The sequence below is a fragment of the Staurois parvus genome, unplaced genomic scaffold (assembly GCF_062004578.1).
Source record: "Staurois parvus isolate SC_StPar_1 unplaced genomic scaffold, SC_StPar_1.0 ptg000070l, whole genome shotgun sequence".
Lineage (NCBI taxonomy): Eukaryota > Metazoa > Chordata > Amphibia > Anura > Ranidae > Staurois > Staurois parvus.
Genome location: NW_028317866.1, coordinates 4798625 through 4821808, shown reverse-complemented (window position 1 = coordinate 4821808; position 23184 = coordinate 4798625). Strand labels below are relative to the sequence as shown.

General features: G+C 42.0%; 1 protein-coding gene across 5 annotated transcripts in view; it reads left to right on the top strand.

Moving 5' to 3' along the window:
- VRK2 (VRK serine/threonine kinase 2) overlaps window positions 1-23184 on the top strand; it is a 130907-nt gene that overhangs the window by 29530 nt on the left and 78193 nt on the right. For all 5 annotated transcript variants that reach the window (XM_089669221.1, XM_089669220.1, XM_089669219.1 and 2 more), the window contains exon 8: window positions 5740-5872. In XM_089669221.1, the coding sequence (XP_089525347.1) occupies window positions 5740-5872 (133 nt within the window). The remainder of the gene's footprint in view (window positions 1-5739; window positions 5873-23184) is intronic.

The window sequence follows — 23184 nt, the reverse complement described above, 5'->3', positions numbered from 1 at the left end:
ATGTGCAATTAAACCATGGCAACATCTAATGTTTGTATAGTATTATGTTCAGCAGACTGTGTTCTTCTATTGTTGTGACTTAGATGAGGTTCAGAGCACATTTTATGCCCAATTCATGCAAAACTCCACGTAATCCCAAGGGGTTCACATACTTTTTCTTGCAACTGTACAAACCTTAACTTTTTCTATAAAAGCTACACTTGTATTCGCTTCCTGCTATCACATTATCGCATGAGCAGGGAGGCCTAGGGAATTGGACAGGGTGGGACCAAGCCCAACTTTTACAAGCCGTTTTGAGATCTGCAGTTATCTTCACCTAACGTTTTCTCAACTTCATTCAGCCGCTTTGTGTACCAACACGCACATATGGCTGAAGCTGAATGGAACCTGAGATTTGCCCACTTTCCCGCATACCTGCTTTGATTGACAGTTTTATATCACTTTAGGTCCCTTCCTATCTCAGTACCGGCCTCATTCTTTTGGAAATTGCAATCAATGATTTATAAATGTATCTGGAGTACTGACTGTTGTAGAGTAGTGCACCCTACTTTGTATATTTCCAAGTGGAGAGAAGAACTGGGGGTCCCCCACTTTCTACATTATTATCGAGCTGCCCAACTGGTCCAATTATGCCAAATCTTCTCTAAGACATAATGCCCTGACTGGGTGCTATTAGAGGCACAAGCCAGCAGACCTTTTGATGTGGCTCCCTTCTCCCTTTAAAAGAATGCCGGGCAATATTGAGCTCCTTCTTATAGCACTCCCTGCAGTTATGGAACACAGTATGCAAATAATACCCCATGAAGTCCCCTCACATTCCCGTGGCTCCCCTATTTAACAATCTTTACTCGCCACCCCCCCAGGACAAAACCCCCAACAATTTTCATGGTGGCTCAGCAAGGGATAGGATAGCACACTGTCTGGACCACACAGGGATCAGGCAATCTTCTTACTTCATAGACACTCTGCAAATGCCCCCCACAGAGACCTACCACCTGTACCAGAACCCTTTTTCTGCAGACTCTACATAGGGAGCACGGCAAGCGATTAGAACCATGTTTGAAAATAAGTGCCTGCGTGATACTGCCCCCCATGGAGGGATATCAGAGTTATTTGCTCTGTTCAACAGCCAACATTCCAAACCGTTCTACCAAACAGCTTGGGCATCAGACCTTGGCGAGATGATAGAAGAGGAGGAGTGGACACAGTGGTCAACCATGGTGCTCAGGGAAATACTCAACACTCTAGGGGAGGCAATCTATAAGGTATTATCTAGATGTTATGTTGTCCCAGCGGGGCTGGCGAATATCTACGCTAGTTATCTCATCTTTGTGCTGTTAAGGATGTGGGCAGGTAGGTGATATGTACCATGTCTGGTGGTCCCGCCCGAAGATCCAGCGATTCTGGATATGAATATTTAGTCTCCTTTTTTAGGACAGAAAATCCCTAAAAACAGCAAAACGGCACTATTCACTGACATCTTGAATGAGATCCCCAGACACCTCTGAACCCTCATTTACTTTATCTTCTCAGCTGCTAAAATAACTATAGTGCGAGCATGGAAGTCACCTGTGCTCAATATTACTCTAGTCAAACATAAAATTTCACGGATCATGATTAATGGACCAGCATTCCCAGAGACAAACAAACCAGATTTGAGAATGTATAGGACCCATGGATTGCATACTTTCAGGTCCCCTAGACACCTGGGTGCTATGTGGCTGGGGATCTGGACTGGGAAGACCAAGTCTCAGCACCCCCCCCCCCCCCTTTTTTTCTTTTTTTTTTTTTTTTTCTTTTCTTTCCCTTGCTCTCCCCCCCCCCCCTTTTAACTTACCTTTACTTCACCCTCTATGTGTCAGTCACTCAAAATGACATTGTTAATTGAGTTCTCCTTTTTAATGTAAATGGGTGACGTTACATTTTGAGACCCATACTCAGGGTATAATGCTGCCTTTGTGTAGGGCCAGCTGGCCAGGCTTGATTTTCCGTTTATATGCACTGTATTGGTTATACTACGGCACTGGAACTTATCGGACGGTGGGCTTTCTATTTGCCTATCCCTCTTCCCTTTTTCCTTTTCTCTTTGCGATATCTGTTTAACAATAGCTGTACTGTAGATTCATGTTTTTATGACAATTGAATAACAATTGTTGGAAAAGAAAAGCTGATTGATTTCTATGTAGAAGTGAGACTTCTTTTGCACTCTCCAGCTTTAGTCAACAAACCCCTGTGTATGTGCCTGCTTTTCTTTAGTGATGTACCACTGTTGTTGTCATTTATTGTGTTTTTCTGTAACTGATCTGCTAAAAATAAACTGGTACAAAACCAGTAATTTTAGAATGAGCATAAGAAGAATCCGGATGACTGTATTCTGAGGGTGAGAAGCCATTTTGTGGGTACTACTACTGTACTGGTACTCTAGAGCATCAAAAATGTGATCAGTATGTGCAATTTGTCTCTTAAAAGCTGCTGGTGTACTAGGAGAACAGCATTGCTGATGTGCCAATTGTGGTGCACCATGTGGTTTACATTTATTGAAATATAACAAAATGACATTTCCCCAAGTTCTGTTGGCCACATTATGATGCGAGGCTGTGCACTGTTTCATAAAGGGCAGCACAGTGGCTAAGTGATTAATACTTCTGCCTGGCAGCACTAGGGTCATTGGTTCAAATCCCAACCTCGGCACTACCTGCCTGGAGTTCGCACATTCTCCTTGCGCCTGCGTGGGTTTCCTTTTGGTATTCCAGCTTCCTCCCACACTCCAAGACATGCTGGTAGGTTAATTGGCTCCGGTCAAAATTGGTCCTAGTATGTGTATGTATGAATGTGATTTAGAGACCTTAGATTGTGTAAGCTCTTTGAGGGCAAGGTCTGATGTGAATGTACAATATACACTCGTCGGCCACTTTAGTAGGTACACCTGTTTAATTGCTTGATAACAAAAATTGCTAATCAGCCAATCACATGGCGGCAACTCAATGCATTTAGGCATCTAGATGTGGCGAAGATGACTTGCTGAAGTTCAAACGGAGCATCAGAATTGGGCAGAAAGGGGATTTAGGTGGCTTTGAACGTGGCATGGTTGTTGTTGCCAGGCTGGCTGGTCTGAGTATTTCAAAAACTGCCGATGTACTGGGATATTCACACACAACCATCTCTAGAGTTTACAGAGAATGGTCCGAAAAAGAGAAAATACCCAGTGAGTGGCAGTTGTGTGGACACAAACGAATTGTTGATGTCAGAGGAGAATGGGCAGACTGACTAATGCAAAACTCAGATGGTAGGGTCAGAATTTGGCATAAAAGCATGTGTCCATCCTGCCTTGTATCAATGGTTCAGGCTGCTGGTGGTGGTGTAATGGTGTGGGGGATATTTTCTTAGCACTAGCAAGGTATACCTAATAAAGTGGCCGGTGAGTGTACTGTATATGTAAAGCGTTTCATATATTGACAGCGCTATATACTAAGTACCTGTAGTAATAATAACAATAATTAATAATGCACTGCACTGAAAAAAACTACTGCATTGTTGTTTTTTCACACACCACCACATCACAGTGGTGTAAATTGCCCTGGTAGGGGGCAAGGCATTGTGCCTTGTCTTGCAATAGGACTGCACTGGAATAGCTGCCCAGTGCAGTCCAACCACACTTGGTGTGAATGGGCCCTAAAAGTGCTCTTTGAATTTTGAACCCCCCTATGCAGCTAGGCTATAAAAAAATTCCCACATGTGGTATATCCATACTTGGGAGGAGTAACAGAATGTGTTTTGGTGTAAGATTCTAAGTATGCCTATGTGTGTTAGAAATACAGAAATATTTTTCAGAAACTTGTGGCAAAAAAAGTGATCTCCAAAAGACTCATTATGCCTCCTAGTAAATATGTGGGAGGGTCTTCTTTGCAAAATAAGTTTATTTTGTGGATGTTTCCCTTCTCCTGGTACTTTGGGAATTTAAGAAATGTGATAGGTAGTCAGGAACTCGGATGCATAATGTATGCCCCTTGAAAGCCTGAAGGTGCTCCTTAGGTTTTGGGCCTCCTCAATACATCTAGTCAGTAAAAAAGTCTCACGTGATATCCCCATACTTGGAAAGAGGAGCAGAGTTTGTTTGGGTTGTAATTCTATGTATGTCTGTGTGTGGGAAATAACTTTGTGTCAGAAAAATTACAATATCGAAAAGCTTACCGTGCCTGTTACTAAATGCCTTGGAGTGTCTACTTTTCGAAAAGGAGTCATTAGGGGGGTGTTTGTACTGTCCTCACATTTTATAGCCTCAAGAAATGTGATCAGAGATGAGGAGTTATAAATATGTACTGTATACCACAGTTTCTAGACTCAAGCTTACAAAGTTTACATAATCTAAATATTATGAACTTATTTTTTTTTACCAAAGAGAATCTGCAAAATATTTTCCCTAAATTTATGAAAGATCATATTTTTGAAAAGTTTTCAAAAATAAGGGGAAATTTTTTTTTTTTTTTTTTGTTTCTCAAAATATTTGTTCTTTTTCCTTTTTTTATAAAATAAAAAAAAAATAAAAACCAGCGTTGATTAAAACCACTAAAGGAAAGCGCTATCTGTCTAAAACAGATATAAAATTCATTTGGGTACAATGTTGCATAAATTTTAGTATATGTTGTTGAAGCCTGTTCTGTGATAAAGAGCCTGCCAGCTCAGTCTTTAAACCTGTGACTTTGGGTCCACTTTAAGTTCAAACTACAAGGTGCTTTTTACCTACAATATGACATTCACAGAAATTTTCTTAGGATTTCTGCAATGGTAGATTCATTATTAGGGAGCTGTTTGCTTTTCTAAAGGACTGTTTGAGGAGGCAAGTTTCTTCTTACAACACAGGGACTGGTCATGTAATCATAATAGAGGCAGAATCTCCTACTCTCTGTGATGTAGATAAACAAAGGCAGACATGCCCACTCTAGGCAACTATGGCTAGGAGGAGACGTGAACTTAGCCACCCTGAAACAGGAAGGGCATTGTTTGTATGATCACCAGTTAAAAATAAAGGTGAAAAAACCTAAGAGAAAAATGAAAACTAATGCAGCCACCTTATCTAAGGGCTGGTAAGCTACAATATATTTAGGCTGTTTTGGGTTCAGGTATGCACTAATAAGGTTTGCTAAAATCTTTGCAAACTTAAATTTCTCTTAAGAATGCATAAACCTTCAATGCTTACATGGAAGGTTCAGTTTTATGCTGTTCTCTTAAATGATTATCAGAGTCTCCACTTGATTTTGTTTTGTAATATGAGACGATTTGTTTTGGTACTTATAAGTTTGGTGGTGTGTACACTAAAAATTCCAAACTTTTCAAACCTTTGTACAATTAAATAAAACACTATAATGTCATAGAGTATTTTAGTGGCATGCAAAACTTCTAAGATATAAACGGAGAGGACACATAAAAGACACATTGCAGTTTATGATGTGTAGATACCCACCTGGAGAGATGAAAGCTTGAGAGATAAAGAGGGGAAAAAAAACTGAGAAATGGCTAAATTCAGGAAGAAGATATGACTATGATGGGAAGGATTTAAAGTGGAAGGGTAACAGTTATAGCCCCCAGAAGTACACATTTTATCTCGAGGCACCATTTGGCTTAAAAATAAAATGTAGATCAAAGCTTGTCCTTAACCTATAAGTTTCTTAAGGCTTAATTATAAAGGTTATACTTCCAAAGGACAAAAGCATTATTCATTTATCTGTTCTTGTCTTCCAGGTTTATCTTGCAGATTATGGACTTTCTTACAGATACTGCCCTGATGGGAAACACAAAGAATATAAAGAAGACCCAAGAAAAGGCCACAACGGGACACTTGAGTTTACCAGCTTAGATGCTCACAAGGGGGCCGGTATGTTCCTTTTTTATTATTATTACTGTATGAGCAGTTTAATTAAAAGAATATATAATGTGCATTGTGAACAGGGTTTTGTGAAGCACTTTGTCATCTTTACGTTTGTAGATGCATAGTAGATTTGTGAAGTGCTATCTGTGTGCTTACTGTGATCGTAGAATGCCTCTCTGTTCAATTAATATAATAATCAAAAAAAAAATAAAATTATTTATATATATATATATATATATATATATATATATATATATATATTCTCTCAATCATAAGGGAAAAAAATAAAGTACCTTTTATTAGAAAGCACATGACAGGACCAACTCATGTGTCCAGTTTTTGAGTATAGGGCTACCTCAATCAGAAAGCTGCATCCTATGCATGGATCATGTGTTGGTTCAAAACTTGCTTTATTGCCTTTTGGTGGAAAATTGTGTCTACAACCAAGTTCCTGGGCGGGGTGAAATGCATTAGAGCAAGGGAGCGTGGAGGCATGTCTGTTTTCCACCGACATGCAATATAGCAAGTTTTGACATAACACCTAATCTGTGTGGATGGTGCAGCTTACTTGAGAGAGAGGTGATGTTTGAGAAGGACGTGATGGGTCCCAAGCCAGGCTGGCACATAGTGCTGTTAAGAGCTGCTTACACCATATACAGCTGGTGAGATCAGTTAAGCAAGCCATAGATGATTTGATTTTCTTTCCTTCCAGTACAAGTGGAAGAAAAGAAATCACTCAATTCACAGTGTTGATTAGGGAATCTCTCCTGCAGCGCTATTTCGTCCTGCTAACAGAATGCCTTCTTGGCAGTAATCACATGTAAAAAATCCAACAGGCTGGTTGTACCCAAGTCAATCGATGGAACGACTTTGGTACAACCAGCCTGCACATAGATGTATCAAATACCAGCTGGTCCCTGCTGAATCAGACGAGATTCAATCCATCTATGGCAGGTGCGGGCAGACATGGAGCATTAATTGATCTTTATTACTAGTATTGTGGGTTAGATTCCTCCCTCACGGTTACCACTTTGGCCCACTGTGGTACTTTATCAGTAACGGTGAAGACCCCGTTTGGACTTTTTTATTACAGTATGTACTATCATGTATTTATTTTTTTTCAATGAATTTGAGTTGGGGACCTTAGATTGTTTGCTCCTTAAGGGTTAGGGAGTGATGTGAATGTATACTATCTATCTATCTATCTATCTATATATATACATACATGTAAAGCACTGCATAAATTGACGGCTATATAAGTACCTGTAATAAATAAAATAGCTCTTCTCTACATTGGCTACAACTTTCTTCTACGCGTTCAATGATCCTTGTGTGCATTATGAGCTGAGCTCCATTCACCATGTCTGAAATGGAGTAGTGGTGCCAGTTTTGCACCTGTGTACAAGACCCCTTTTTCAACCACATGAAAATGAAAGCTTGTGACTTTCAGTTAATTGCTGTCAAAACTCTGTTGTGAAGCATACTCTAAATCTTTCACACCTTGCCTTTTAAAACTGTTCTTTCTAGCCTCTTCTATATTCTACTTACTTAAACTCACGTTGATGGTATTGGAAACACATTTCCAGCTAAATTACATACATAGTCCTTTTTTTATTGGATATTGATTGCACTGCCTTGCATTCCCAGGCAGACTTAATTCAACAATTCCCTAATTAGTTAAAGTCATAACCTATGTCTTGTATTCATTTACCATTAATTAAACCTTAGTTGTTTATTACATTGCGGTCTCAATCCAGCAGACAGCCACAGGAACCAAGGAAGAAGAGTCTGCGGACTGTGATGGCACCTAAGGTCAATGCTGAAAATATATTGTATAAAATTTTACTGTTGACAGAATGGCTGGGAATCGATGTGGTCAATGCAGCAATGCTTTCTCAGTTGCTCTGTCAGCAAGACAAAAAGTCAATTGAAATATTATACTGGAAGAAAAATAACTGATTTTTTTTTTAAATGATCCAGATTTGCAAAACTGTATTTTTGTTGAGAATAGCTCCATGATATAAACCTGGATATTATATTTAATCTAATGGGACTGATGCTGTCCCATGTGCTGGCTTTTCACATTTGCTTTACAGCCTGTTGCTTTGTTCTTTTCAAAACCTTGTTAATCTAAAATGCTACATTTTATTATTTTTGTTTTACCCTGTTAAATAGGCATTGATTCTGATTAACAAGATGGTTGCAAATGAGAACTTTTAAAAACTGGTTATTAGGGATAAACTTTACAGTATATTTCTTAATTGTACAGCACAGGACACAGGGCTTGTATTCACTGACAATGGATTACATGCATGCTAACTTCAGGTGATTGGGCACTGGAAAAAAAAACTTGTTAGGACCTCCCCTAGTACACACTCATAGAACTCTGCTCACTGCATGAGTCTCCATTATTTTTCTGGTGTCCTTAGGTGATGGACTTGTTCTCCTATGAGAGAGTATATTTTTCTTTTTAAACCATTCAGATTTTTTTCTTTTGACACTTCTGTGGAGATCTGTCTGCTTATTCCTCTGGTTTTTTTAGTATTTTCCACATTGGTTACCCTCAGCCCCAAACCCTGAAAACCCGTTTGAGGTTATGCCTACTGTGACAGACAAAGCCTGGACCTCTAGCAGGTCCAGAGTCATGGATCAGGTATGACAGGGTTTTCCTGTATGTTAACACCGGTTCCTGGCTTTTATTATCAAAATCCTCAGTGCATAGCACGTTGTGCTATTTAACAGGCAGAGGATATGGGAGTTTATCATTTTAATGTTTCCTGGTGTGAGCAATTTAAAATTGGTGTTTTTTTTTCAGTTATGTAGACTCAGTCTCAGGAGTATGGGGTAGCTGTATTACACCTCCAAGCTGATGCATTCCCACACACCTTTCCTATCGAAAACGCATACAGCAGTGCTGCACTCCTGCTGCTATTTTCTACAAATACACAGCCACATGTTCGCGGTTAGCATCTGGGTTATAATTACCCCAGAATTCAAACATGCAAAGCCCCATCCATTCTGCTGAGTGGAGGAACATGTGTTCATATTTGGCATAGTCAATCTGAGATGTTGTGGACCTCTGGGTCCAATCTGTCATATCAAAGAGGTACAAAAACAGTGTTTCTATCTCTTCCCCCTTACAGTCTGTCAGCTTCCTACCAAAAGAAGGCATATTTAATAATGGCTTTGCACCAACTTCAGGCACAAGGAGATATTGTATCAGTTCCATTAGAAGAATGGTTGCAATGTTTCCATTCAAACCTATTCAAAGTCCCAAAACCATATAGGGATATCTGCCCAATGCTGGAACTAAAATCTCTTTATGTATGAAAGGCCTGAGGAATTTCTAGAGTGAGTAGACATACAAGCAGGGCCAGCGCCAGCATAAGACGGTTTAGGCAGCCACCTTAGGGCACCAGGATGGTGGGGGCGATAAAATCCAAATCCAAGCTGTACTCATTTTCTCAGTGTCAGCGAGATGTGTAGGTAGGCAGGAGGGAGAGAGGCAGAAGCAGAGAGCAGGGAGAACACTTGAGCCTGTTGTACAGTGCGTTTTTTTTTCTGCGTTTTAGCTGTGGGAGACCAGCACTACCAATCTTTTGCACCCTAAGTGTTCATGGAGGTGTTCTCCTCTCTTCTAGCTCTTTTACAAACCCAAGATATTCATGTCACCGGTTACCTGGAAGACCTCCTACTGAAGGACTCCTCAGCCACAACCTTGTCTGGTCTTGTCTGTCTGCCAACATCCAAACCTCATACAATCCAACATCCATTTAGTTTCCTCAAACCTTTGGCTGAGTAATCAATTTTCCAGTCCGCTGTCCAGCCCTCACACCATCTTGAAGTACCTGAGTCTAATCTTGTATACAGCCCAAGCTATAATCTTCCTTCTTCAGGAAAAAAACTGCTTCCCTAAGATCCCACATGTGGACTGTTTGTTCAAAACAACAACCCTTAGCTTCTGCATGAGGCTTCTGAGCTTAATGGTAGCCTCCTTTGAGCCAGTTCCCTTTGCCCAGTTTCACTCCAGACCTCTTTAATCCAACATATTTATGACTCGGAACAAGCAGATCCAATTGTTGGATCTCCCAATGCTTCTATCAATCCAAGATTTTCTCTGCCATGGTGAATCCCCAGTACTGCCCTGGATTTTGGAGAGTCATTCCTTCACATTAGAACAGTGGTTCTCAACCTTTCTAATGCCGCGACCCCTTAATACAGTTCCTCATGTTGTGATGACCCCCAACCATAAAATTATTTTCGTTGCTACTTCATAACTGTAATTTTGCAGTGGGAGGACTAGCGCCCCATCACTGATGTCAGTGGGATGAATAGTGTCCCATCGTTGGTATCAGTGGGAGGAATAGTGCCCCATCATTGGTGTCAGTGGGAGGAATAGTGTCCCATCATTGGTGTCAGTGGGAGGAATAGTGCCCCATCATTGGTGTCAGTGGGAGGAATAGTGCCGCATCATTGGTGTCAGTGGGAGGAATAGTGCTCCATCATTGGTGTCAGTGGGAGGAATAGTGCCCAATCATTGGCGTCAGTGGGAGGAATAGTGCCCAATCATTGGCGTCAGTGGGAGGAATAGTGCCTCATCATTGGCGTCAGTGGGAGGAATAGTGCCCCATCATTGGTGTCAGTGGGAGGAATAGTGTCCCATCATTGGTGTCAGTGGGAGGAATAGTGTCCCATCATTGGTGTCAGTGGGAGGAATAGTGTCCCATCATTGGTGTCAGTGGGAGGAATAGTGTCCCATTATTGGTGTCAGTGGGGGGAATAGTGCCCCATCATTGGTATCAGTGGGGGGAATAGTGCCCCATCATTGGTATCAGTGGGAGGAATAGTGCCCCATCATTGGTATGAGTGGGAGGAATAGTACCCCATCATTGGTATCAGTGGGAGGAATAGTGCCCCATCATTGGTGTCAGTGGGAGGAATAGTGCCCCATCATTAGTATCAGTGGGAGGAATAGTGCCCCATCATTAGTATCAGTGGGAGGAATAGTGCCCCATCATTGTTGTCAGTGGAAGGGATAGTGCCCCATCATTGTTATGAGTGGGAGGAATAGTGCCCCATCATTGGTATGAGTGGGAGGAATAGTGCCCCATCATTGGTATGAGTGGGAGGAATAGTGCCCCATCATTGGTGTCAGTGGGAGGAATAGTGCCCCATCATTGGTGTCAGTGGGAGGAATAGTGCCCCATCATTGGTGTCAGTGGGAGGAATAGTGCCCCATCATTAGTATCAGTGGGAGGAACAGTGCCCCATCATTGGTGTCAGTGGAAGGAATAGTGCCCCATCATTGGTATGAGTGGGAGGAATAGTGCCCCATCATTGGTATGAGTGGGAGGAATAGTGCCCCATCATTGGTATGAGTGGGAGGAATAGTGCCCCATCATTGGTATGAGTGGGAGGAATAGTGCCCCATCATTGGTATGAGTGGGAGGAATAGTGCCCCATCATTGGTATCAGTGGGAGGAATAGTGCCCCATCATTGGTATCAGTGGGAGGAATAGTGCCCCATCATTGGCGTTAGTGGGAGGAATAGTGCCCCATCGTTGGTGTCAGTGGGGGGAGGAATAGTGCCCCATCGTTGGTGTCAGTGGGGGGAGGAATAGTGCCCCATCGTTGGTGTCGGTGGGGGGAGGAATAGTGCCCCATCGTTGGTGTCGGTGGGGGGAGGAATAGTGCCCCATCGTTGGTGTAGGTGGGGGGAGGAATAGTGCCCCATCGTTGGTGTCAGTGGGGGGAGGAATAGTGCCCCATCGTTGGTGTCAGTGGGGGGAGGAATAGTGCCCCATCGTTGGTGTCAGTGGGGGGAGGAATAGTGCCCCATCGTTGGTGTCAGTGGGGGGAGGAATAGTGCCCCATCGTTGGTGTCAGTGGGGGGAGGAATAGTGCCCCATCGTTGGTGTCAGTGGGGGGAGGAATAGTGCCCCATCGTTGGTGTCAGTGAGGGGAAGAATAGTGCCCCATCGTTGGTATTAGTGACACAAATGATGGGGCACTATCCCTTCCACTGACACCAATGATACTTACCTTGCTGACCCCTGCTCCAGCCTGGGCTCGCTCTCTCCCTCTCCCATCTACAGCCTGCATACCTGGCTGCAGCAGCAAAATTTGCACTTACCTGTCAGCTGTCTTCCTTCTCTGGCCTCTCTCTTCACTCGTTCCTGCAGCTCCCTCGATCTTCTTCGATCTCCGCGCGCTGCCGCTCGGCTCCTCCTCTCCTCCTCTCCAAGCTCCACCTTCTCGCCGGTGATTGGCCGCCTGTGTGCCTCTCCTGAGCTACAGTTCCGGTGGCCAATCAGCGGCGAGGAGGCGGTGACAGGGGCAGCATATCATCCCGCCCACACATTGCCGGAGACAGCAGCGGTGTCTCGGTTCCTAAGACCATCGGAAATATGTGTTTTCCGATGGTCTTAGGCGACCCCTGGGAAATGGTCGTTCGACCCCCAAAGGGGTCGCGACCCCCAGGTTGAGAACCGCTGCATTAGAAGGTGGTGCAATGAATGCCATCCTTACAGGCTGGGGTGGAATTCACTACTCTGACTGTCCAGGGGACATGTCTCTAGATGAGTTGAAACTCCCAATCAACATTCTGGAGCCAAGAGTGGGCTCTACAACACTGGACCCCACATGTGCAAAGTCACCTAGTCAGGGTGCAATCAGACAATGCCACAGCAGGGGCCTACATAAGTTATTAGAAGGCACCAGAAGTCAAGTTGCCCTAAGAGAAGTAGATCTGGTACTCTCCTGGGCTGTGACTCTCATTCCAGCTCTCTCAGCCATTCACATCTTCAGAGTGGACAATTGGCAAATGGACTTCCTAAGCTGTCAACATCTAGACCCAGTGGAGTGGTCTCTGCACCTCAAGAGTTTCTCCAGTAAACTCCAGGTTAACAAGAAGACAAAAAATATTCATAGCCAAGACCAGGGATCCTCTAGTCTTTGCAGTAGGCACTAGATGGTGATTTCTTGAACCCAGTTTAAACTGGTTTATGCCTTCCTACTGATTATGATCCTGTCTTGACTGCTGTGCAAGATAGAAGAGGAAACGGTTCCAGTGATTCTCATCCCACCAAATTGGCCCCGAAGGATGCGGTACGCAGACAGTCAGACTTCTGCTGGACAATCCTTTTCTTCCAAACAGACCAGACGAACTGGCCCAATGCTTCTTGTTCTATCCTGCTTTTCAGTCACTGGATTTATTTACAGATTTATGAAATTAGGGATAAGGGCCCTAAGGATAAGGATGTTTCTGACTCTGTTATTTCCACAATACTCAGAGCAAGAAAATACAACTCCTGTAAGATTTACTATTGCAAATGGAAGTCTTACTTTTCCTGGATTGAGGACAGACGGCTTAACCCTAGGGAATATGCTTATCACTGGCATTTTGTCCTTTCTTAAGTCTTCTGGCCCTGAATGCTCTCAAAAGACAGGTTTCTACTTTATCCATTCTTTTCCGAGAACATCTTGCCTCACAATCCCTAATAAAGACTTCACACAGTTGCTCATGTAAATCTTCCAAGTTGGTCTTCTTGATCACATTGGGATCTCAACCTGGTGATCTCTAGCCTTCAGAGGCCCCCTTTTTAACCAATTTTATTGTAAGGCTGTCTTCCAGGTCATCTTTAAGGGTGTTTCTGAATGGCAGTTCTTTCTTGTAAAACCTTTTCTTGTTTTGCACAGGGACACCATGGTTTCCACCTCAATGAGGACATTGTTCTTCCTTTCCTCTGTCTTTTTAAAAACATGGCAATAGTCATGTCCGTTTTTACTTGTTTTAACATTTTTAGTTTACATATCTTCAAGCGGAACTAAACCCTCCTATCCTTTTACAGCCAGGGAAGCTTCCATCTTAGTCTCTGTTTGATCTGTTGTTGCTATGGTTTTGCACGTGAACAGCTAGGACAACAGTTATTTGATTGCTTGATTAAGATCTGACATGAACACACTAGTAACTTTAACAGTTATCATTTAGGGAAACAGACTTGTGGGTTTATTTCCAATTTCACTTACTTCCTGGTTTCCAGGTCTAGGTAAATTATGTCATACATCCCAGAAGTCTTCAGGAGAGGAGGAGGGGTTTTCTCAGCTAAGCAGACCCTTCTGCATGCATGCCTGAGGTAAGGGCAGAATGATTCCTGAAAGTAAATGCTACATGAATCATCTGCCCTTACTCAAGATGGCCACAGCCAAAAATGCTAGGGGGTGTTTTTCAAAGTGATTTCTTAGCAAAATAAAGCATTGAGACATGGATGGATGGGGGAATTTGCTTTGGAAATTAAAGATTAATTACTGTAAGTGTTTTTTTTTTTTCTTTTTGTGGTGCAGTATAGTTCTGCTTTAAGTGACCCAGTTAACAGAAATCCAATCTGATTTTACCTCCATGTAAAGAGCAGCTGTAGATGTAGAAACTATTGGCAGGTTCTGCTCCAAGTTAAGTCTCTAGTGTTATGTACATAAAATCATTTCCAACAATACCACATTACAGACATTGTGTATTAGGCAGCATGGCTCATGTCGAAACAAGTGCCATGTTTCTGTCCTGATAAAACATGAGTGTGGGTATGTTGAGGATCTGTATCAGCAGGGAAACACTGTCACTTAGGAGACTGGGGAGGAATTGAGAAATAAATTACACATTATCTGCAGCCTCATGTCTTTCAAGTACCAGTGAATCATTTTAGAGTGGCTTTAGAGCTGCTTCCATTTACACAGGTAAAACTATAAATTCACAGGTGAAGCCAGCACTACTGAAACATTTCCCATGCTTTCTTATTAATGTGGTGTCCTGTGTTGGTACTGTGCTTAATTCATTTTAGAGCGTAGTTGTGTAATTCTAAACATTTCCATGTCTGTGTCAGATTCTGCAACATAAGGTCCTGTTCACTTTAAGTGATTTGGAATCACGGCAGAATTGTCACAATTCTGCCCGTGATTTCAAATTGTGGCAGTGCTCATGATGTGTGTATGGTTGCCGTTATTCTTTTTGGCACCCCAAACATGGTGCGATTTTGCTCTGATTGTCTCACCATCAAATTGTGCGAAGCGTGTTCAAAAACAAGCAGGAGCTTTTTTTTGGGTGACAAACGCACATAGGGCAGCCCTTAGCAGTGAATGGCCTGCCCTTTATACGGCACATAGAATCGTGTGTAAGTTGCGCTGTAAAAACTGGAGCGGTATTTCCTGCTAACCCGAGATCTGAACAGGGCCTTTGGCTGTTTTTGGCTCTTGCTAAAGATAAAAATGTAACATATTTCTTTTCAACTCTCATTATTTTAACAAAAGTATATTGTGAACAATTATTATAGAGGAACATGATAAAGCATTCAAGTAAGGCACTTCAATATTTTTATTTGCTTCCTGTCTTCATTTATTAAATAAATAAAAGAAATGTCATATTTACCATTTTGAGGCACAAGGTGGCATGCTCCATACTGCACTGTAATATGCTTGATAGAAGCTACTTCATTAGTTTGGTATGACCCTTTGATGTAATATTCCCACTTAGCTCTTCCTTATCCCTCAGGTCTATATTGTATTTTCTGTGCTTATTGCTAATCCTCATTGATCATTACTTATTTTAACTGATAATGTCCTGCTGTAAACCTAGAATGCATTGAGTAATAATCTGCTTTCATTCCTGTGTACTAAATTAGTCACAATACCAAACATTTTAAATATTTAATATAAAATATTTTATATTTAATTGTATCAAAATAGGACTGTTAATTGCTCAAGTCATGATTTGAATTGTCTTAGCAATCATTGATAGAATTGCTAGTTTTCAAATATTTTGCAGCTAATGACAAACACTCTGCCAGCAGAAGAAAAAAGAAGCAAAAAAGTTCTGATGTCTTAGAAAAAATCAAAAACTTCAATATTCATTCATACAGTAATTAAGCATGCATATTTCCTTTTTATTGGTCTGCAAAAACACACAATTTCCCTTTTTCATGGAAATGTTATTGGCAAGGCAAAGCAATCATGTGATTGACTAATATAACTTACATTTTTATTTAAATACATTCTACCTTTTTAAATCGCCATGAGTTTATATGCAGTTTCAATTAATTTTAAGATCCCACATTTGCGTAAAACAGTGTTATATTTGTCAGGTGGCTGGATAATTAAGGAGAATTATTTTGGCGCCCAAGATACCATTTTAATTTGTTACATTGTTAGTAGTGCTAAAAGTAATATTTGGATCAATGCATGCTATAGATTTTTGTAGATTTTTCTACTTGCAAGGCAAGCAGTCAATACCTAATTTCTTTGTAGGCATACCACACTTAATATGTTGAATTAGAAAAATGTCTGCAGACCTTGTCTTTACGAGAGTTAGACTTTCAACCATTTGTGTTTGTTTGGTTACACAGATGTGAGCTGTGTGCAATCATGTTGGTGCAAAAAAAAAAAACCATTACAGGCAAATGCCAAACCTCAATTTAGCCCTTTGGTGCATCGTATATGTTTAGAGAGAAATTGCTAAGGCATTTCATAATTTTAAGAAACCCTGCAAAGGGCTTCCCTCAACCCCCTATACTCGCCTTACCTGTGCTCTCCCATAGCTCCTTTCTTCTCACCTGTTGAGAATACTCAGCACTTTTGGGTGACTTGCTCTCCTGTGACAATGTCAGGGCCTGGCAGCCAATCACTAGTCTCAAGCACTGTCACGTGATCTGGGAAGTGACATCACTGCTCCCTCAAAGCCATCAACAAAGATTATCAACAAAGCCAACTTTAGCACTGTCCGTAGATCAGCAAGGGTAATTGTTATTATGATACTGGATTTATACAGCGCCAACTGTTTACGCGGCGCTTTACAATATAAAGGGAGACAATACAGCAACAATACAGTTCAATACAAGAGGGTTAGGAGGACCCTGCTCCTTGGAGTTTACAATCTAGGAGGGAGGGGCTGGTGGTACAAAAGGTGATAACTGTGGGGGATGGACTGATAGGAGACATCCTATTAGTTGAAGGCAGGATAGGCTTCCCTGAAGAAATAGGTTTTCAGAGATTGCCTAAAAGTGGGCAGAGTTGGCAGCAGCATTCATGATAGACTAAAGAGGGGATAGCCTGTGATTAGGTAGACCAGTGAGGAGGGAGTTACAAATAGTCAAGGCAAGAGATAACAAGGGAGTGAATAAGTTGCTTAGTGGTTTCAGTGGTTAAAAACAGGCGTATGTTGGAGATGTTATGGAGGTGAAGTCTACAAGATTTGGACAGTGATTGGATTTGGGGCTGAAAGGACAGATGGGAGTCCAGGATTATAGTTAGTACCCTGGCATGAGGGGAGGGACTGATGGTTGTATTATTGATCTTGATGGAGAAGACCGGAGAGGGGGCACGGGCTAGAGGGAATAGTATGGGATTTGTTTTAGAAAGATTTAGTTTTAGGAATTGAAGTGACATCCATGCTGATATGTCACTTAGTAGGTTAGTAATGCGCAAGGAGACTGAAGGGGTGAGGTGAGAAGTAGAAAGATAGATTTGTGTGTCATCAGCATAGAGATGTTACTTGAAGCCATGGGAGTTTATCAAGTGACCAAGGGGGGTGGTGTAAATGGAGAAGAGAAGGTGTCCAAGGACAGAACCTTGAGGGACCCATACAGAAAGAGGGCATAGAAAGGAGGAGACAGAGTTATAGGTAACACTGAAGGAGCGCTGCGATAGGTAGGAGAAGAACCAGGAGAGAGCAGAGTCTCGGAGGCCAAGAGAGTTGAGTTTTTTTGAGAAGGAGGGGATGGTCAACAGTATCAAAAGCTGCAGAGAGGTCAAGTAGTAAGAGTACGGAGTAGTGGCCATTGGTTTTAGCAGTTAGTAAATCATTAGTGAGTTTTAGAAGGGCAGGTTCAGTGGAGTGTAGTGTGTGAAAGCCAGACTGTAAAGGGTCAAGAAGGTTTGCTGTTAGTGAGGTAGGATCTCAGGCGATTGTAGACTAAGCGTTCAGTGAGGGCTTATTAAGTATGGGAGTGATCTGTGCATGCTTTAGACGGTAGGGGAAGGTGCCACTAGAGAAGGAGAGATTGAAGATGTGAGTGAGGGAGTAGAAGACAGAAGAAGAGGGTGACCATAGTAGTTGTGAGGGAACAGAATCCAGGGGACAGGTGGTGAGATGGGCTTCTGAGAACACCTTTTAGTGACCTCTTCAGTAGTAGCAAGGTCAAAAGAGGAAAGTGTTGAGGGAGGTTTAGTAAAAGGTATACTAAGTGGGATGGATGTCTGTGTAGTGGAGATGCCCCTACAAATTGCATCAATCTTGTTTTTGAAATGATTGGCAATCTCATAAACAGTGGGTGGGGGTGGAGGTGGAGAAAGTAGAGCGTTAAAAGTAGAGAAGAGACAACAAGGACTGGATGACAAGGTATTAATAATAGTGACAAAGTAGGCTTGTTTGGCAGCATGGAGGGAGGAATTGTATTTTAAGAAAGCAGATTTATATAGGGTGAATGCTTGCTGGGATTTGGTTTTACATCACAGTCGCTCCAGTGAACGACTATATCTCTTAACATTTCTAGTTCATCAGTCTGCCAAGGTTGTAATGGTCGGGGTCTGATACTTCGTGTAGTTAGAGGAGCAAGTGAGTCTAGTGTGGATGAAATTGAACTGTTGTAGACAGAATTGGCCAGGTCAGGGCAGGGTAATTGTTTGCTGCTTGGAGGGATAGGTGTTTGAAGCTGAGGACACTGTGAAGGTGATGAGATTGTGATCAGAGAGAGGAAAGGGGGTGTTTGTTGGGTTGTAAGGAGTGCACAGATGGGAGAAAACAAGGTCTGGATACAAACGGTGCTGCATTTCTGGTCACTGTGGCTTTCATACACAGAGGAGTTAGTGTAATTTATCGACCACCCCTACTTTCCAATTGGCCATTCACAGAATGCCAGGTATTCCTTCAACCATTCACAGAATACACAGCATTTGTGAATTGTCAGGGGGAGAGGAGGGGCAGACAAAAGACACAGTTCTGATGCACAGCAGCTGAAAATTGAGCACAGGCTGTAGTATCTGGTATATACAAATCAATGAATTCTACAATTAACAAAAAAGATTGGCACACTTAAAACACCTGACAGGATTGAGGGGACTATTTTCACAAGAAAGTGAGATTATTTTGTCTAGTTACTTGCCACCAGGGCTTTTTTTTTGTCTCCAAGAATAGGTGCAAGATCTCCCTCCTTCTGACTCGCCCTTGTCTCTGCCCCCTACCCACCTCCGAGCACCATCTATTGGTTCATTGGTTCCACCCCATAAACACCTCCCAGTACCGCTCCTTTGAGAGAATACAGAATCAAGTAGCACTTTGTGGTGTTAAGTAGAGCCATAGATCAATAGATCCTCTCACAACAATAGACCCCCTCCTCCACAACAATGGACCACCTGCAACAAAATATCACCCCAGCAACAATAGGCCCCCAGCCACAACAACAGATCTCCCAGCAGTCAGCACCAATAGACATCTCCCTCAACAATAGATTCCTACCAACAACAGTTAAACCTCACCAACAATAGATTCCCCACGTGAAAATAGATCCACTTCAATGACAATTGGAGTGTCATTGGAGTGGATCTATTCCACTCCAATGACTCCAATATAATTGGAGTGTCATTGGAGTGGACCTCTACCAGCCAGCATCAGTAGACCCTCCAGCACCGCTTGCCATTACATACATTCAGTGCTGGAGGTGCCAGAACTATGTTCCTGCTGGAAAAAAAAAAGCCCTGCTTGCCACCTGTAAAATTCAAACCTTTCATCATTTCTTGCATATCATTGACATTTACAGAGGCTTGCAGCTACAATGTATGCTCTGTCTGCTGGAATGCACAAATATGTGATGCGATGCATTATCTTGTTTATCTGAGCAGTGTCATATTTCAGGTAATAACTCTAATATATAATGTATCCTTTATAACGTCAAATACTCACAGTGGCTATCAGTTTCTGAAAACAATATATATAGATATGTAGCCAATAGTATTTGAATAGGTCATACTTATTCAATTTTCTCTACAAAATGTATTATGTGAATAAATAGAATATGACTGTTTTGAGTATTGTCTAAAATTATACGTAAAGCTAAAACTGTTTTCTGTCTTCTTTTCTCCAAGAAGTGAGAGGAAATCTCTTGAAAGTGATCTCTCAGATTCGTGTGACAGTCCCAAAACGATGATTCTTTCTCACTGTCTTTCCCTGTAGCAATGATCACCAGGATCAGTAGTACCAGTGAATTTCGTCAGTGGGAACATACAGATGTTCTAGCTTCTCTCTATGCCATCAAACCTTAAAAAAATCTTATTATTCCATTCCTTCAAATGGAATGGAAAAATAATAGATACTTCCGTCATTTCTTGTCCAATAAGAGCTGGACAAGAAATGATAGGAACAATTGTTATTGGGACAAGACGACAGACAGTAATACAACCCAGTTGTCTTCAAACTATTGCCCTTGGGCCAGATGCAGCACTTTGCTTGCCTTTGTCCAGCCCTTGGAGCACTGTTCCTCAAATCTACAAGGCATTAATGCTTTAACTCACAGCAATGATGAAGCACCATTCTTTCCCCTGACACCAACAGTGAAGCACTATTCCTCCCACTGCCACCAATGATCAGGCCCTTTTCTATACCCTGGTACCAAAGATGGGGCATGTTTTCTTCCACTGATAGAATGTTGGCACACTATTCCTCTCACCAACACCAATGATGCTGCACTATTCCTTCCACTGACACAAAGATGGGGAAACTATCCATCCCACTTGCATCAACAATGAGACACTATTCTTTCCACTGACACCAATTATGGGGCACTGTTTCTCCCACTAATACCAATGATGGGGCTGTATTCCTCATCTTACTGACAACGGGTGTTTTCTTCTTGTGTTTTTATTTACCGGTATATTATTTTTTTTAATTCCCAAGGTGCTTTATTCTTCCACTGGCCTTAGTCTGGCCCTCCTAAAATCTGAAGGAAAGTAAACTGGCTCTTTGTTTAGAAAGTTTGTACAACCCTGATATAACCTAACAGAGGTTCTAACACTTCCTCTGACAAACAAGTGTTTCGTTGAAGTCAGTGTTTCACCTAAATAGATTTTTCCCATCTCCTTGTCTCCATTTGAGGAGGAAGGGGGGTCACAAATTATAAAACATAGGTTATATCCCTCACCCACTCAAAAAGTTAAAAAAAACAAAAACTAAACAGAAAATGCATTGGTTCAATTTGGGACTTAGATGCTTTTTAAATGGCAAAACCATTCAACAAACTGAGACCAAATAGCTAAGCATGTAGCTTATACACATAATGAGTATATTAAAGTATTTTACCTTCCAAAAGGTTTGTAAACTACTCTACATAACTGTGGTATCTCCACTCACTGGCCTCTTTATTAACTACACCTGCCTACAGCAGCATAAAGTCACTCCTGTCAGCTAAGAACAGGAAACGGAGGCTACAATTTGCACAGACTCACCAGAATTGACCAATAGAAGATTGGAAAAATGTTGCCTGGTCTGATAAGTCTTGATTTTAGCTGCAACATTCAGATGCTAGGGTCAGAATTTGGTGTAAACAGCATGAAAGCATGGATCTATTCTGCCTTGTGTCAACTGTTCAGGCTGGTGGTAGTTGTGGTATAATGGTGTGGGGGATATTTTCTTGGCACACTTTGTGCCCCTTAGTACCAACTGAGCATTGTTTAAAGCCACGGCCTACCTATTGTTGCTGATCTTGTCCATCCCTGTCACAAAGCTCAAATCATCCTAAATTAAATCATCCTAAACTGGTTTCTTGAACACGACAATGAGTTCACAGTATTCCAATGTCCTCCACAGTCACCAGATCTCAATCCAATAGAGCACCTTTGGGATGTGGTGGAATTGGGAGAGTCACATCATAGATGTACAGCTGACAAAATCTGCAGTAACTGCGTGATGCTATCATGGAAACATTTCCTCTGAGATTTTGGTCCATATTGACAACACTTTGTTGAATCTATGCCATGAACAATTAAGGCCGTTCTGAAGGCAAATGGGGTCCAACCCGCTACTAGCAAGGTGTACCTAATAAAGTGGCCGGTGAGTGTATATGTTCTTGATGTGCTGAATGGCTACATAAGGAAAGTGAGATCCATTCTCAAAGAGTCCTTTGAGATTAGGGAGGGGGGTGCAGGACATGGAGAGCAAAGGCCCTGGGAAATGTCAAGTGGTATACAAAGGAGGCATGGTGATGGGACTCCGATCCATTATGCTCAATCTGCAAATCCGATCCATCCTGCGGAGATCGTCGGAGAGGGTGTTACTGCACCGGGTGACGCCAACCCTAGGGACGCCCCTGTCGGGGAGAGATCAGTTAACCCCGTATAAGTTGCAAGCCGACGATCCCCACAGGATGGATCGGATCTGTGGATTGGGGAGGATAATGGCTCGGACTCCGTTCCATTATGCTCCATCCGCAGATCCGATTCATCCTGCGGGGATCGTCGGCTTGCTTTAAAACATACCTTTTCGTGGAGCTGGTCCGGTGTCACCCCATGCAATAGGTGTCACCCGGTGTGGCGCGCACCCCCACACCTGCCTGGGGACGCCCCTGGTTCAGTGCAAACTAATACAGGAGGTGGTATAGAGCTCGAGGAATACTTTATAAATAACAACAAAGCAATATTCTGCAACAGGATGAACCTGAATGCTATAGCAATGCCAGAAGAGAAAACAGAAACTCTGGGAGAATAGCCTGTTCTCACATTTAATTTTACTGGAGTATACCTTTAAATTGTCAACTCCCCACTGATGCATACAGCTGCTGCTTTGTACATTGATAATGCATGGCACAAATATAGTAACTAGAGAGCCATCTCATCTCCCAGGTCTAAATTAATGCAGCAGCATATCTGTCCCTTCGGTACTGTTTAAAATGTTAATTTAGCTTGCTGTGCACAAGAAATTTGGAAAAGAATCTTTATAAGGATTCCTTGCTAGTAAACCCCTTCTATCATATACTTTTGTACATTTGAGTTAACAGATGAGAATGGATAATGCTGTTCAGACTCCGCCAAATAAGCATTTTTTTTTGTGCATGTCCAGAATAATTGTGATGAATGTCCGAATTTATAAAATGCCTATCAAACAGCTTACAGTACTATGGAAGAATGCTGGTCATACGAGCTAACAATAAGGTGATATATGGTTATTTTATACCTTCTGCTCTATACAGGAGGGGATGAATATAAAAGTCAATAAGATCTGTGAAAAATATACAATAACTAGATTCTTGAAATAAAAACTCCACCAGTTTTCCTTTAGTCTCTACTTG